Here is an 11,928-nt window from a genome sequence, read left to right as displayed (position 1 = left end):
CAACAGTCCATCTGCAGGGAGGATCCTGCATATACAGTAAATAATGAGTGGCCCAGCCCATGAGGATGGCAGGCCCGCCCACGAGGATGGCAGGCCCGCCCACGAGGATGGCAGGCCCGCCCACGAGGATGGCAGGCCCGCCCACGAGGATGGCAGGCCCGCCCACGAGGATGCATTCTCACTTACCCAAGACAGTTCCGGAGTTTACGTGCATCCCCTGATCTACCCAGGAATAACATAACAACAATTTCATAATTTTAAGGAAATATACAGTAATAATCTACAAACAGAATACAAACAAATATAAAAATCCTATGAAAATAAAGTGATCGTACACATGACAAATGATCACACACAACACAAATCTATCAAGTGCATGGTTACTAATTGAAACAGCTTCAAGTGTTAATGTTCATCACGAGGACAGTTCACGGCAGTGCTACCTATTGTGATCAGATGTCCATCCAGAACCCAGGTGACAACGTGTACCGATGCTGCCCACTGAGTGTCTACCATTGTGGTCGGGGGGACGGCACAGGAGCACCATGATCTGAATCAGCTTGTCTGTGTCCAATAGCCATTGTAAATCTCCACTCTGCAGTGCCAGGCGTATTGTAGCACCATAGTTAGAACTTTGCCACCTGTCGCAGTGAGGTGCCCCTGCTGCAGTCTAGCTGAAGAGACTGAATTCCTGAGTTGAAGCTGGCGCAGAGGATAGATGTGTTATCACAGACAGCCAGAGATGCCAGGGGCCCCGAGCCGTCCAGGAACAGGCTGCACACACACCCTTGTGGAGAGGGAGAGAGAAAGAGAAAGGCAAAGTAGGAGCCATGCAAACCGCAAAGACATAGTAACACGTGAAAGTCAAATCTACTAATTATATAGAGGAATATACTCTAGTCAGAACCAAAGCTGCAATCATCTTCCTTTTAGCTCTCAGACTGCAGGGCCTTATATCTAAACACTATGATAATCTGATTGGCTGCAGTGAGGGGAATGTACATTGCAATAAACTACATTTCCCACAATACAACACAGCAGGTACAAAAACTATAACTAAAAACTATCCCCACGCTATACAGTGATGTTATATAGTGATAGTTATATACTGCGTTCCACTATTCACCGCTCCCTGTGCAGGAAATTGAAGTTCATCCCCCATTCTACAAAAGACCCTGCAGCAGGGACACATCCCATGTGAATGTCATAAATGGGAATGCCCCTTTAGGTAATGAATAAGAGAAAGGTATAAAGACTGATCACATACCGGCCGTATCGCGCTCCCAAACCTTCACGGTGCAGTCATGTGACGTGGTGGCCACCAGGGAGGTGTCACACATTCCCTTGGGAAGGAAAATGCAGGACGTAGTGCTCTGTAGGTGCCCCTTATATTCACACACTATGTCTTTAGTCTTCCGGAGGTCCCACAGCTGTGAAGAAGACAAGAAGGCAAGTTTAGGTTGTGGTGATCTCTGTTATCAGCCACATCAAACTACTGTCAATGTAGAATGAGATCCTCCCTTTAAAGTCTGATGATACAGCACATAGATATTTTTAAGAGATTTTGCTATTTTTGTTCCCAGAAGGTAAATAGTTCCAGTAATATATATATATAATCTCTAACTTAAAAAAACCCTGAGATTATAATGATTGTGCAGTCCAGCAGAGAAGGGGTAAAGACGTCTCACCGTAGCTTCACAGCCCTGGCCACCGAAACCGTTACTGCTGGTCACACAGTAATTGCCGTCCTCACTGACATCACAATGCATCTGGATGTACTGCTTCAAGGGGAACGTGTGCGCCACCTGCAGGTCACGCGTGTCCCAGACACTAAATAGTAGAGGCATCAAGAAGAACATGAATTCTGGGATATATATGTGATATATATGTAATATGCACATCTTGAGTGAAGTTACCCTTTAAAGAAGGTCATGCCATGTTCTGAATGCAGGGGTGGTAAAGGAGAGGTGGGTCATAATCTCCGGTTTAGATTAGTAAAAAATTAAGGGATTTTACTGACCTGTATTTTTCATTAGCAGGTGACATAGGAAGGAAGAACTCTATTCTCACCACTTAAAGGCTATAACCTTGCCCTGTTATTGACCACTAACTTTTAGCAGACATTTGCCCCTATGTAGTGTAACACGAGCTTAATATCACCATGGAAGAAACTATTGTTCTGTGATTACTGACCGGGTGCTCTTATCCTCAGAGGTCTGCACGATGTAGGACTCTCCAGGAACCCAACACAGGTGAGTTACCTGCAGGACAGAAAGTCAAAATCAGGATCCTGTACCATAATACGCTACGTTAACCCACTGCTGACCGTTACATTGACCATTGAGGAACTTATATTGATGGTCTATCTTACCGATAGGCTATCAGTTAGTGATCGGTGGGAGTGACTAGGAGTAGGATCTCCTTATTTTTCCCAAATTTTACCCGACCAACAAATTGAACCTCAAATCCTGTAAAATTGGATGCTGCTGCCCCCTGCCGGACAGTTAATATAATTACAATTCCCTGCCCGATGCTGGAACCAGTACTGGAGAGAGCAGAGGGGCTGTGGTACCACCAGTAAACATATAGTGATAGCCCACCCAGTCCTGAGGGTCTAAACGTACTAGATTTCGAGACACAGCAACTTTGAGTAGACATTGCCCCGTCTCCACGTCCCATTTACACAGAGTGTTGTCGCGGGATCCTGTCACCAGTTTGGTGCAATCTGCAAGTGATAGAAAGAAAGTTAGTTCTCCCAGGATTTGGGTGTCATATTCTAGCCATAAATTGTATAAAAAAAGAGTAAAATAAAAGGATATTGAGGTCTGCAACCACACATGAGATCCAAGCATCATCAAGGTGTTATAGGACAGAATTATCTATAGATAGGTCACTAAAACACAATGATCATATTATGAAGATGTATAATATAATGGCTTAGTCAGTACACACCGGGGCTTACTGCCAGCCCTGTGACTATTAGATGATGTCCAATGAACTTCTGAGCACTGCCGGCTTTACAGTGTAGATCCCAGAGGAGAACAGTCTTATCCCGGGAGGCGCTGAAGAAGCGATTGGATCCGAACACGCAGGCGACCTGTAAGATAAGAACATTGAGAGCCGGATGTATATAGGTCACCATACAATGTGTATAGTCACCAATGTATCCTATAAGCACAAACTCACCTTAGACACCTCTCGCTCGTGCCCCACAAATCTCTTCAGTGCTGCGCCCGTCCTCCAGTTAGACACCACTACAGCCTGAGACATAGGAAAGAACAGAAATATACAGAGTAATGATGGATTCTGTGCAGCAGGTGAACTCTCGGTCCAATCCCTTGAGAACCTGCTTAGGGAATACATTTCTAAATGAGTGTACTCTCTGTGCAGGTGCCTACAGGTGTCACAGGGGAGCACTGTACATCACAAAGAGGATGCTAAGCGCTGCTCACCCTGCACCGCTACATGCGCCATACGGAGGCTGTGGGCCACAGGATCAAATAGCCAACAAATGTCAGATTAGTGGTGGTCCACAGAGAGTGAACTCTCTTCACTTCCTTATAACAATAGATTACATACGGTGACAGTACATTATTGAGCATTTGGTATTATACAGTTAGCGGCAGGATCTATACAATAGACTAAGCAGGCTCTAGCAGTGCGTTCTACTGGATGTGGGATATTATACAGATATTGCAGAGTATACAGCTTGTAAACCAAACAAAAACAGTGGTAAAAGAACATAACAAAATTAGCAAAAGATCCATCCCTCCCATGGCATCCCTCCTGTGCAGCGACAATACATCTGTTCAATTGGATCCAGGTGTCACAAGATCACAGTTTAGGGCAGTGATGGCGAACCTTTTAGAGACCGAGTGCCCAAAATACAACCAAAATCCACTTATTTACCGTGAAGTGCCAACATGGAATTTAAGCTGTAACTTATTGCAACGTGTTCTTCCACATCTTTCAATTGTATCAGCCGCCTAATTCCACTAATACAGTTGAAAGAAAGAGGGCAAATAGATTCTCTCTGTACAGGAAGAATGGTGGGTCTAGCTGGATGACCCCCAAAGATAATGCAGTTCTGTCATCACCTTCTCACTTTTCCTGCAGTTCCTAACAGCCAATGAAGTGTCGCTTTAAAATAGCGCTTAGAGCAGCATCTCTTAAGTTGCCTGGGACTGCTGAAAGATTTGGTGGATTTGGTCGTGTTTGGTGTACTCTGTCCTGCAGTGATGGCCTGAGTGCCCACAGAAAGGGCTCTGAGTGCCACCTCTGGCACCCGTGCCATAGGTTCGCCACCACTGGTTTAGGGGGTTAAGATAAAGCTCGAATGGCATCAGTTAGGTCGTTGGAGATATAGGCGGGTATCAGATGTACCGTATATACTCGAGTATAAGCCGAGGCCCCTAATTTTACCACAAAAAACTGGGAAAACCTATTGACTCGAGTATAAGCCGAGGGTGGGAAATGCATTGGTCACAGCCTCTCCAGTATGTAGCCAGCCAACCCCTGCCCAAGTGTATATAGCCAGCCAGCCCCTGCCCCAGTGTATATAGCCTGCCAGCCCCTGCCCCAGTGTATATAGCCTGCCAGCCCCTGCCCCAGTGTATATAGCCCCCCCCCCCTTCCCCGTCGTGCAGCACAACAATACCAGATGGATCACACAGAAGATCTACGGGTGCCGCCAGAAAGGCGAGTTTTGATTTATTTATTTTTTTGACTCGCGTATAAGCCGAGTTTGGGTTTTTCAGCACATTTTTTGTGCTGAAAAACTAGGCTTATACTCGACTCGAGTATATAAGGTACACCACCCAAATTTTTAGTCCCAAATCTTGTAGAACTATTCCTATTCTTATACACCACTTTTTCATATGGGATTATGTTGTTAACAAACCCTCTCCACATGTTTAATGTTGGGGTTCTTGGGTCCATCCATATAAGGACTATGGCTTTCCTGGCCAAGAAGAGGTGGATGTTAAGAATATTTTAACATATTTGGGCCATATTTCCTCATCTAATAATGCAACGAGGTATACCTCCGGTCGTAGCGGGACTGTCAGTTGGAGCATTGAGGAGAGTAAATTGACCAGAATGATTGTAGCACAGTACATTCCCATATCATGTGCCAAAATGCAGCATGGGCAGGATGGCACCTATGGCAATCAGGGGAGGGTATGTGAGGCATCTTAAATAGTCGCAGTGGAGTGAGATAGCTTTGGTGTATAATATGAAGTTGGACCATTTTGTTATTCAAGGCTGGTGACACCTGTAGGTGTGAACATAGAAGGTCTGCCTCTCTGTCATCATCTAGAGTGGCCATCAGTTCCCTCCACCTAGCAATTGCAGGAAGCGGGGTTGCCTCTGCCTTAGTGCGTATTAGGTGGGAGTAGATCATGGAGACCAGTCCTCCTGAGATCGAATGACACCAATGAGCGGGTAATCTGAAATTGCGAGGTGAGCGCATGCCGTAGTTGCAGATATCTACAGAATCAGTTGTGAGGTACTCTCTTCACTTCTTACCAAATATTGCACCATACATTGTATTGTGTCTATGCCTCGTATTCCAGCCAAGCCCCATTCACTTGAATTAGATTGAACTGCAAACAGGTCATGTGACTGATGGATGTGACATCACAGGTTTGTGAATCGGAAGCGACACTCAATTGAGAACCACAACCACTTAAAACAGTTGATTGGAGGGAGCACAGGGTGTCGGCCCCTATTGATCTGACATTGATCTCCTATACTAAGAATAGGAGTTTATATAAATCCACTTCACATTCACAAAGCTATGTACAACCCTGTGCTTTGTGTGAAAAGTCCACAGCGGCCAAAATGTAGTCTCACCACACTGCTGGGGTGTGGGTCTAATGTTGACCATTTATCCTAAACATAGGTGATCATTCAAAAAAAATATAAAGCCTTTAAGTACCCATCTAAACTACAATTAGTAGAGTCTGGGATGCGGATGCCCGAACAAGCAGCTCAGTGTTTCCAGAATCTCTGTCCGCTCTTTAAAGTCTTCTAGTCAGGCAGAAATCTGACCCGTCGTGAGTTAATTACAAGACAGAGCGGTTCAGAGCGCAGCGGTGTATCCAGTGCTCAGTGACTCTGCAGACAAGTACTTACCTTGTCTTTGCCACCCGACACACACAGATCAGATTTCAGAGCGGCAATGTATGTTACGGCGTCATTGTGTGCACGGCTGTACTGCTGGATCGTCTGTACCGGTGCGCTCTCCTCCACATGACTGTCAGCCCTGCACATAGAAGAAATGATGTATAATAAAGTGTGTAAAATACTGCAGGATGAGCTGAATGCACAGGATGGATGGGTGTCTATTTAGCATTCATACACAGCTGTAATCCTGAGGCCAGGGTCCACACTGATATAGCTGCCCCTTAACAAGTCATGACATTTAGGGCCATGATGCATAATACGGTAATACCATCAAAGAGTGTGCACAATACCACAGTCTATGGATGAGATGTGCACAGTGTGGATGGGTGTCTATTCAGCATACATTCCCAGCTGTAATCCTGGGGCCAGGGTCCACACTGACATAGCCTCAGCCTTAACACCTCAGGACATTTTGGGCCATGTTTTATAGTACTGGAATATGGACGAGCAGTGTATGGATGGGTTTTGTACACAGTGTGGATCCTTGGACCAGGGTCCACACTGACGTGGCTACCCCTTAGACTGCGTTCACACGTTCTGTTTGGATTGAAATGCATAGCGCATAGGCCAAGCCCCTCCCCGTTCTGTCTGGATAGCATTTTGAAATGCAATCCAGACAGAACGTGTGAATGCAGCCTCAAAATGTCATGCAATTGGGGGCCAGGATACAATATGGGTGACAATAACACAATGACAATCTGCACTGGCACTTAATAGCAGGGTAAGGGTGATGCCACACATGGCGTTTTTAACCCATTTTTGGTCAGTTTTTAAGCAGTCCGTTAAATAACGCATGCGTTTTTGAAAAACACATGCGTTTTTTTTTTAAACGCATCCGTTTATTGACGGACTGCTTACAAACTGACCAAAAACAGGTTCAAAACGCCATGTGTGGCATCACCCTTAATCCTGCACAGGAACATGCCTTGAGGGTGCAGTCACATGTGGCGCTAGCATAGCATTTACAAACTTAATGCTAGTGCCAGGAGCAGGCATTGGCCCGATCACATATGTATTTCTATGGAAAGGCTAACCAGCACCCAGTGTCTTGTATTAAAACAATGCTACGCTAGAGCCACAGGAACCTGCACCCTTAGAATAGTTGTCCCATTTTTGGTTGTTTTGCCCACTCCTGGTCATATATTTACCTGTATTTAGAGCTGTTCCGCTTGACTTTACTTTGGAATTTTCCCATTATCCTGGAATATTAAGGGGCAAGACATCAGGAATCCTAATTGGTGTCCTGTAAAAGAGGAGAGATAAGGGATCAACATTTGACTATCCAGAAATAAAGTTAACAGGTCATCTATAAAGCCAGAGGGTTCTCTCTAACCACCACTGAAGCTTTGGTCCATACAATACTGGGGTTATTCATGTGCACCCCAATACATAGAACATGTCATCGTCTCCATGGTGGGGTAAAGGAGGCACATGGCTCTCTAATGTAAACCTCAAACCTCCCACAGCTGAAGACATCCAGGAAGGTATGAGGGGATGACTCACTACAATCTTCTTTGTGTCTCAGCAGATTACAGGCTATGAAGATATTAACACTTTCCCCTATCTATGGACCGCTCTCTTCGTCTTCGAGGGGTCAGTCAGTGATCACGTAAATCAGATCTAATAAAAGCAGAATATAAACATATATAGGGAAATGTGGCATCTGCTTACCTGTCCCGATGCCTGGCATTAGGTTGCCATAGGAGACAGCAAATCTCATTAGGATAAAGTGCGTCAGTCTGATTGACAGAATCAGGAGCCCCTGGTGAGGAGAGGAGGGCTCAGGGTGGCCTGAGGTATTTACACCCAGTCATCAGGATGAGGAAAGGGATTTAAAGGGGCAGGAAACTTGTGTGCCCAGCTTATAATAGTACAGGAGCGTTATAAGATGTAGGGATATCAGTCACATACAGCAGTGATGATCGGGGGCACACGGGGGTCTGTAATTCCTCTAACTCAGGACACTGACAAAACTACAGCCATCCTCTCAAGTGGGTGATATCAGAGAGTACTAGAACCCACATAGCTCAGTCTAATGCTCCGATTGAGAAATATTTCCCAGACTGAGATTGAGGCCCAATGTGTTCCCTGATGGATGATTGACAGTATCGCTGCCTACAGAGGAGATCACAAAAAATACTGAGATGCCCAAGATTGTAGCCCTAGGGGTGCAGAGTGGTCATACACCTACCCACTGATAATACAACAGACTACTGATAATACAGCCTGTAGTCTGCTGATGCAGCTGGCAAAGGATATAACTCACCGGCCACTTTATTAGGTACACCTGTCCAACTGCTCGTTAACACTTAATTTCTAATCAGCCAATCACAGAGGGGCTGGTCTGAGTATTTCAGAAACTGCTGATCTACTGGGATTTTCACGCACAACCATCTCTAGGGTTTACAGAGAATGGTCCGAAAAAGAAAAAACATCCAGTGAGCGGCAGTTCTGTGGGCGGAAATGCCTTGTTGATGCCAGAGGTCAGAGGAGAATGGGCAGACTGGTTCGAGCTGATAGAAAGGCAACAGTGACTCAAATCGCCACCCGTTACAACCAAGGTAGGCAGAAGAGCATCTCTGAACGCACAGTACATCGAATTTTGAGGCAGATGGGCTACAGCAGCAGAAGACCACACCGGGTGCCACTCCTTTCAGCTAAGAACAGGAAACTGAGGCTACAATTTGCACAAGCTCATCGAAATTGGACAGTAGAAGATTGGAAAAACGTTTCCTGGTCTGATGAGTCTCGATTTCTGCTGCGACATTCGGATGGTAGGGTCAGAATTTGGCGTCAACAACATGAAAGCATGGATCCATCCTGCCTTGTATCAGCGGGTCAGGCTGGTGGTGGTGGTGTCATGGTGTCTTTGGGCCCCTTGGTACAACGCCACAGCCTACCTGAGTATTGTTGCTGACCATGCCCATCCCTTTATGAGCACAATGTACCCTGTAACATCTGATGGCTACTTTCAGCAGGATAATGCGCCATGTCATAAAGCTGGAATCATCTCAGACTGGTTTCTTGAACATGACAATGAGGTCACTGGACACAAATGGCCTCCACAGTCACCAGATCTCAATCCAATAGAGCATCTTTGGGATGTGGTGGAACGGGAGATTCGCATCATGGATGTGCAGCCGACAAATCTGCGGCAACTGTGTGATGCCATCATGTCAATATGGAGCAAAATCTCTGAGGAGCTTCCAGCACCTTGTTGTATCTATGCCACGAAGAATTGAGGCAGTTCTGAAGACAAAAGGGGGTCCAACCCGTTACTAGCATGGTGTACCTAATAAAGTGGCCGGTGAGTGTACAAGTGACACTGACACTGAGCTGCAAACCTGCCCCATGTGTCCACAGACCCGAACATATTCACAGATTAATAGATGAATACCAAACAGATAGAGAGATAGATAGATAGATAGATAGATAGATAGATAGATAGATAGATACATTAATCAAGTTCACAGCTGCACCACTTTAGGAAGCTTAGTTTGGGTGCTCGCCCCTTCTCAGTGGTTTGACTCTCCACCTCTTCATACATAAAAGTAAAAAATAGGCTGCACACCTTAAGAAAGGATTCTGAAGAGGATCCGAAACATAGCACTTGGGTGAATAAAGTACCCACTCTTTTTATATATTGTGGTGTGCAGCCTATTTTTTTTTACTTTTATTTATGAGGAAATAGATACATATAGATATATGATAAATATGAGATAAATATGAGATAGATAGATGAATGGTAGGCAGATATATAATAAGAGGAATAGATAGGAGATAGATAGATAATAGATAGATAGATAGATCCCGCACTCCAGAAAAATCCAGAGAGTAGCAGGTGGTTTATTCTTTTGGCTACATTTCAGCTTCTTAACAACCCAAATGTGTCTGATGTGACTCAGGGCCAGGCGCCCCCTCCATACAGGCCCCAGATATCCCTGTAAATACTGGTCCATGTGGTAAATGTGTTGTAAATCCTGATGGACACTGGAATATGCAGGTGTGAACAGCGTCTTACTGCTAATAGCTGATGGTAGACGTGCTGTATACATCATACATATATGCCCCGCCCTGTGCCCGGTATATATACAGCAGAGATGTGACGTATACACGGCTCCTCACCACACATGGCGGCTCCGGCCCCCGGGGCTCCTCCATCCTCCCGTCACCTTCTGCCGCCGTCTCTCTGTCTCCTTAGCGACGCGGCGCCGGTTACCAGGGACCAGGTGTCACCTAGAAAAGCCTCCCCGCTGCACCCGCTCCATTGGTTCCGCCTCCCACATTGGGGTGCGGTTCTATCGCCACACACAGGGGGCAATAATTTTACCCCTCACCTAGAACATTCCCCAGCATCAGTATGAGACCTGGCAGTCCTCACTCTCCCCGGGGAGACTAAGGGGAACAAGTGCAAGGGAGTTGTAACCAATTAGGTTTCTGCTTTCATGTTTCCCATGGTCTCTGGTAGTTGAGAGCTTCATTCTTATTGGCTGCTAGCGGCATCCATCATAAAGTCAGGTCTCCATGGTGACATTACTCGCCATTTTCTGCGCTGATTTTGTGTACTTTACAACATTTTGGCTCATATAAAACTTTTACAATCATTTAAAAACAAATCCAAACCATTTTACATTTCGCAACCCATGATGTATGACACACAATAATATCCAGAAACATACAATCGCATAGGGTAATGTCTGCCCCCTTATTCGGCCCGTATTTTTAAGCCCTATACGGCTTAGTTGCTGGTATTTTTGCGACTTTTTGCAGAAAGTCGTTTTTTAATCCCACCCCTATTGTGGCTGGTGGCATTAAAGATCTGACCCTTTGTGGCCTGTAATTATGAGTTCCGCTCCGTTCTGTATTTTTGAGTAGCCAACCCTTTATGTTGGCAGTATTTCAAAATGTGTCACACCCTCTTTGTGGCCAGCATTTCTGAGCCTGCCCCCTTTCGTGGCACGTATTTCTAAATCCCGCCCTCTTTTGTGGCCAGTATTTCAGATTATCACGCTCTTTTGTGGCCAGTATTTAGAAGTCCCATCCAGTATTTCGATGTTTGCGGCCAGTGTTTGAGTGTCCAGCACACTTTTTCAGCCTGTATGTCTGAGTAACCCACCCTTTTTGTGGCCAAGGTGTCTGAGAATCGGCCCCCTTTGTGGCCTGTATTTCTGAATGCCCCACCCTTTTAGTGGCCAATGTTTCTGAGTAACTACCCTGTTGTGGCCTGTATTTCTGAGTGTCCCAACCTTTTTGTGGCCAATGTTTCTGAGTATCCACCCCTTTGTGGCCTGTATTTCTGAGTGTTCCACCCTTTTTGTGGCCAATGTTTCTGAGTATCCACGCCCTTTGTGGCCTGCATTTCTGAATGCCCCACCCTTTTTGTGGCCAGTGTTTCTGAGTATCCGTCCCCTTTGTGGCCTGTATTTCTGAGTGTCCCACGCTTTTTGTGGCCAATGTTTCTGAGTATCCGCCCCCTTTGTGGCCTGTATTTCTGAGTGTCCCTACCTTTTAGTGGCCAGCTCTGATACATACACCCTCTTGTTGCCCCGCTCACTTTTGTGGCAAGTATTTCTGACCCCATTCATGACATGTGACGGCATATAATAGTTGATTAGAAGTCTGCTAATAATGTATTTGCATCCGTTGCCAGCAGTGAGAGGGGGCGCTGTTTTAGGCACGTTTTGTACTCAGCAGTTTACAATATATATGGAATATACACTCACCGGCCACTTTATTAGGTAC

At 45.6% G+C, this 11,928-nt stretch overlaps 1 protein-coding gene across 3 annotated transcripts; it reads right to left on the bottom strand.

Annotated features, from left to right (window-relative positions):
* Window positions 1-368: 368 nt before the first annotated feature.
* Window positions 369-10,594, bottom strand: WDR31 (WD repeat domain 31). Of its 3 annotated transcripts, none has more exons than XM_072125318.1 (10): window positions 10,312-10,594; window positions 7,335-7,429; window positions 6,136-6,265; window positions 3,187-3,261; window positions 2,953-3,097; window positions 2,625-2,725; window positions 2,194-2,261; window positions 1,689-1,830; window positions 1,268-1,430; window positions 369-787 (listed from the first exon to the last, which is right to left on the bottom strand). In XM_072125318.1, the coding sequence occupies exons 2-10, from the start codon at window positions 7,379-7,381 to the stop codon at window positions 627-629; spliced, it is 1,032 nt and encodes a 343-aa protein (XP_071981419.1). In that variant the 5' UTR covers window positions 7,382-7,429; window positions 10,312-10,594; the 3' UTR covers window positions 369-626. The 3 variants fall into 3 exon arrangements, with proteins under 3 accessions (XP_071981419.1, XP_071981420.1, XP_071981421.1); XM_072125319.1 differs by lacking the exon at window positions 10,312-10,594 and adding an exon at window positions 7,858-7,948; XM_072125320.1 differs by lacking the exon at window positions 10,312-10,594 and adding an exon at window positions 7,520-7,640.
* Between the last annotated feature and the right edge of the window lie 1,334 nt (window positions 10,595-11,928).

The sequence above is a fragment of the Engystomops pustulosus genome, chromosome 9 (genome assembly GCF_040894005.1).
Source record: "Engystomops pustulosus chromosome 9, aEngPut4.maternal, whole genome shotgun sequence".
NCBI lineage: Eukaryota > Metazoa > Chordata > Amphibia > Anura > Leptodactylidae > Engystomops > Engystomops pustulosus.
The sequence above is the reverse complement of the archived record's forward strand: the minus strand, read 5'-3'. Positions and strand labels throughout refer to the sequence as shown.

Excerpts from the sequence above, each read along its gene's own strand:
- WDR31 (XM_072125318.1), bottom strand. The coding sequence starts at position 7,381 with ATGGGAAAATTCCAAAGTAAAGTCAAGCGGAACAGCTCTAAATACAG. Across the intron at positions 2,726-2,952 it reads AGGGCTGGCAGTAAGCCCCG|ATTGCACCAAACTGGTGACA; the intron begins GTGTGTACTGAC and ends TATCACTTGCAG. Across the intron at positions 1,431-1,688 it reads GCCAGGGCTGTGAAGCTACG|CTGTGGGACCTCCGGAAGAC; the intron begins GTGAGACGTCTT and ends TCTTCTTCACAG.